Here is a 2,071-nt window from a genome sequence, read left to right on the forward strand (position 1 = left end):
TAATGGTAAGAATTTTTACAAGAATCAAATACATCATAATGTACATGAACAAATACAAGATTTATGTATCTTAAAATACAACAAACGTATTAATTTCATGTAGTTCGTTGAGAAATCGATACTATTTGAGAGATGGTGTGAAATTTCTGATTCCACCATTTGAATTGTTGTTCTTCATTCAGAACATTTTATCTTCTTCTTCTTTAAGATTTGATGCTCCTATAAAAGAGGAGTAATATGCACTGTATATAAAAAAATACGATCACATCCGGTATCCATGTATCTTCACATGTATTGGACGTGTACACATTGTGTGCCACGGCAGTGGCATCACAACCACCAGAACAAGTCTTCAACTCACAGTCCGAGTCTTATGTTGTTGTTAAAACTTCCATGTATTCTAGTCAAAGTTTGTTTAGATTAGGAAACATATCTTTTAGATATTCTGTATACATAAATCTCTATATATATCACATGTAAAGAACAAAAAGATATCAATTCAGAATATATTCTTCACAGAGATCTTTGAAACTTTAAGATGGTATCCTTGTAGATCCTAGTAAACATATCTTCCCTTCCGCTTCATCTCTGCCGCCGTCTCCTTTTATCATTCATATTTTTTTTCATCATGTCTGGCTCTAATCCATCTTCTCCCAACTCTCCAGTGCATGACAACATCTCTTCCCAAAACAATGAAACTCTGATCAATTCTTCAGCTCTTCCTAGAACTCTAGACCCTTATATCATTCATCCCAGTGATAACCCTGCAACTGTGCTATCCTCTCCTCTTTTACAAGGAGACAACTACGGTTCCTGGGTTAGGGGAATCACCAAGTCTCTGAATGCCAAGGGCAAGCTTGGTTTCGTTGATGGCTCCCTTCCTCCTCCAACAGATCCGTTGCAGTTTCAATGCTGGAAGAGATGTGATGATCCTGTGGGAAGTTGGCTTCTAAACTCTTGTCAACCAGATATCAAGGCTAGCTGCCTGTATGCTGCCAACTCTCATGTTATCTGGAAAGATCTGCAAATCAGGTTTTGTGTCTCCAATGCCCCTATTCTGTTTCGTTTAAAATCTTCAATTGCTTCAATCAAACAGGAATCAATGCCCGTGTCTCTTTACTATACCAAAATAAAAACTCTTTGGGATCAATATGACTCCCTGGTTGCTTCTACGGAAGCATGTATCTGTGGTGCTGGCAAGCACATGCTTGAAAGAATCGAAAGAGAGTGTGCCATGGAGTTTCTGTAGGGATTACACGACAGGTTTTCCAACCTTCGTAGTCAGATACTCACTATGGATCCCTTCCCAAGTGCACTTCGTATCTTCAATCTTGTTCAGCAGGAGGAGGAACAACAGCATATAACCCATACTCCTCTGCCAACTGTTGATGCTGCTGCTCTTGCTTCGACTCGAAATTTCCAGTCCAGCTCTCGTCCGCCATCCAATCCGAACAAGCGTCAGCGTCCCTTTTGCGACTATTGTAACAGACTAGGCCATGTTCGATACAAGTGCTACAGGCTCCATGGTTTTCCCCCTGCCAACATTTCTCAACAGCAGCCTTTGGCTAATGCAAATCTGCACATGACTGCTGCTGCTGCAGCTCTGTCAACTGACCCATCTGCTGCACCACACGCTCTTCCCTCCCTGTCTACCGATCAGTATGCTCTCCTTTTGGCCTTGATCAACCCTGCACCAGACTCTGCACAACCTCATGCTCGTGCCAATTTTGCAGGTAACATTCTCTCCACCTCCATTGTTGATCCATGGTTTGTGGACAGTGGTGCAACGCACCACATCTGCAACTCACTGCATTACTTTACATCTTACATACCTGTTCAATCATCAATTCTCATGCAACTCCCGGATGGCTCATTCTTCGTGGTTAAGCATATTGGCGAGGTTGTTTTTTCGCCTACACTAAAACTGTCGAATGTACATCACATTCCTAATTTCAAGTTCAATCTCATCTCTGTGAGTCAATTAACTCGCCAAACTAATTGCATTGCTTATTTCTTCGAACATGTTTGTTTCTTTCAGGACCGTGTAACGAAAGCAGTGATTGGTCGGGCT

General features: G+C 41.5%; 1 protein-coding gene across 1 annotated transcript; it reads left to right on the forward strand.

The window, feature by feature from the left end:
- The first annotated feature begins 628 nt into the window (after positions 1–628).
- On the forward strand, positions 629–1,249 carry LOC113348572. Its single transcript, XM_026592432.1, has one exon. The coding sequence runs from the start codon at positions 629–631 to the stop codon at positions 1,247–1,249; it is 621 nt and encodes a 206-aa protein (XP_026448217.1).
- Positions 1,250–2,071: the final 822 nt, after the last annotated feature.

Source organism: Papaver somniferum, chromosome 1 (genome assembly GCF_003573695.1).
Source record: "Papaver somniferum cultivar HN1 chromosome 1, ASM357369v1, whole genome shotgun sequence".
Lineage (NCBI taxonomy): Eukaryota > Viridiplantae > Streptophyta > Magnoliopsida > Ranunculales > Papaveraceae > Papaver > Papaver somniferum.

What these genes read in the sequence shown, in the direction of transcription:
- LOC113348572 (XM_026592432.1), top strand. Translation starts at nt 629, where the DNA reads ATGTCTGGCTCTAATCCATCTTCTCCCAACTCTCCAGTGCATGACAAC.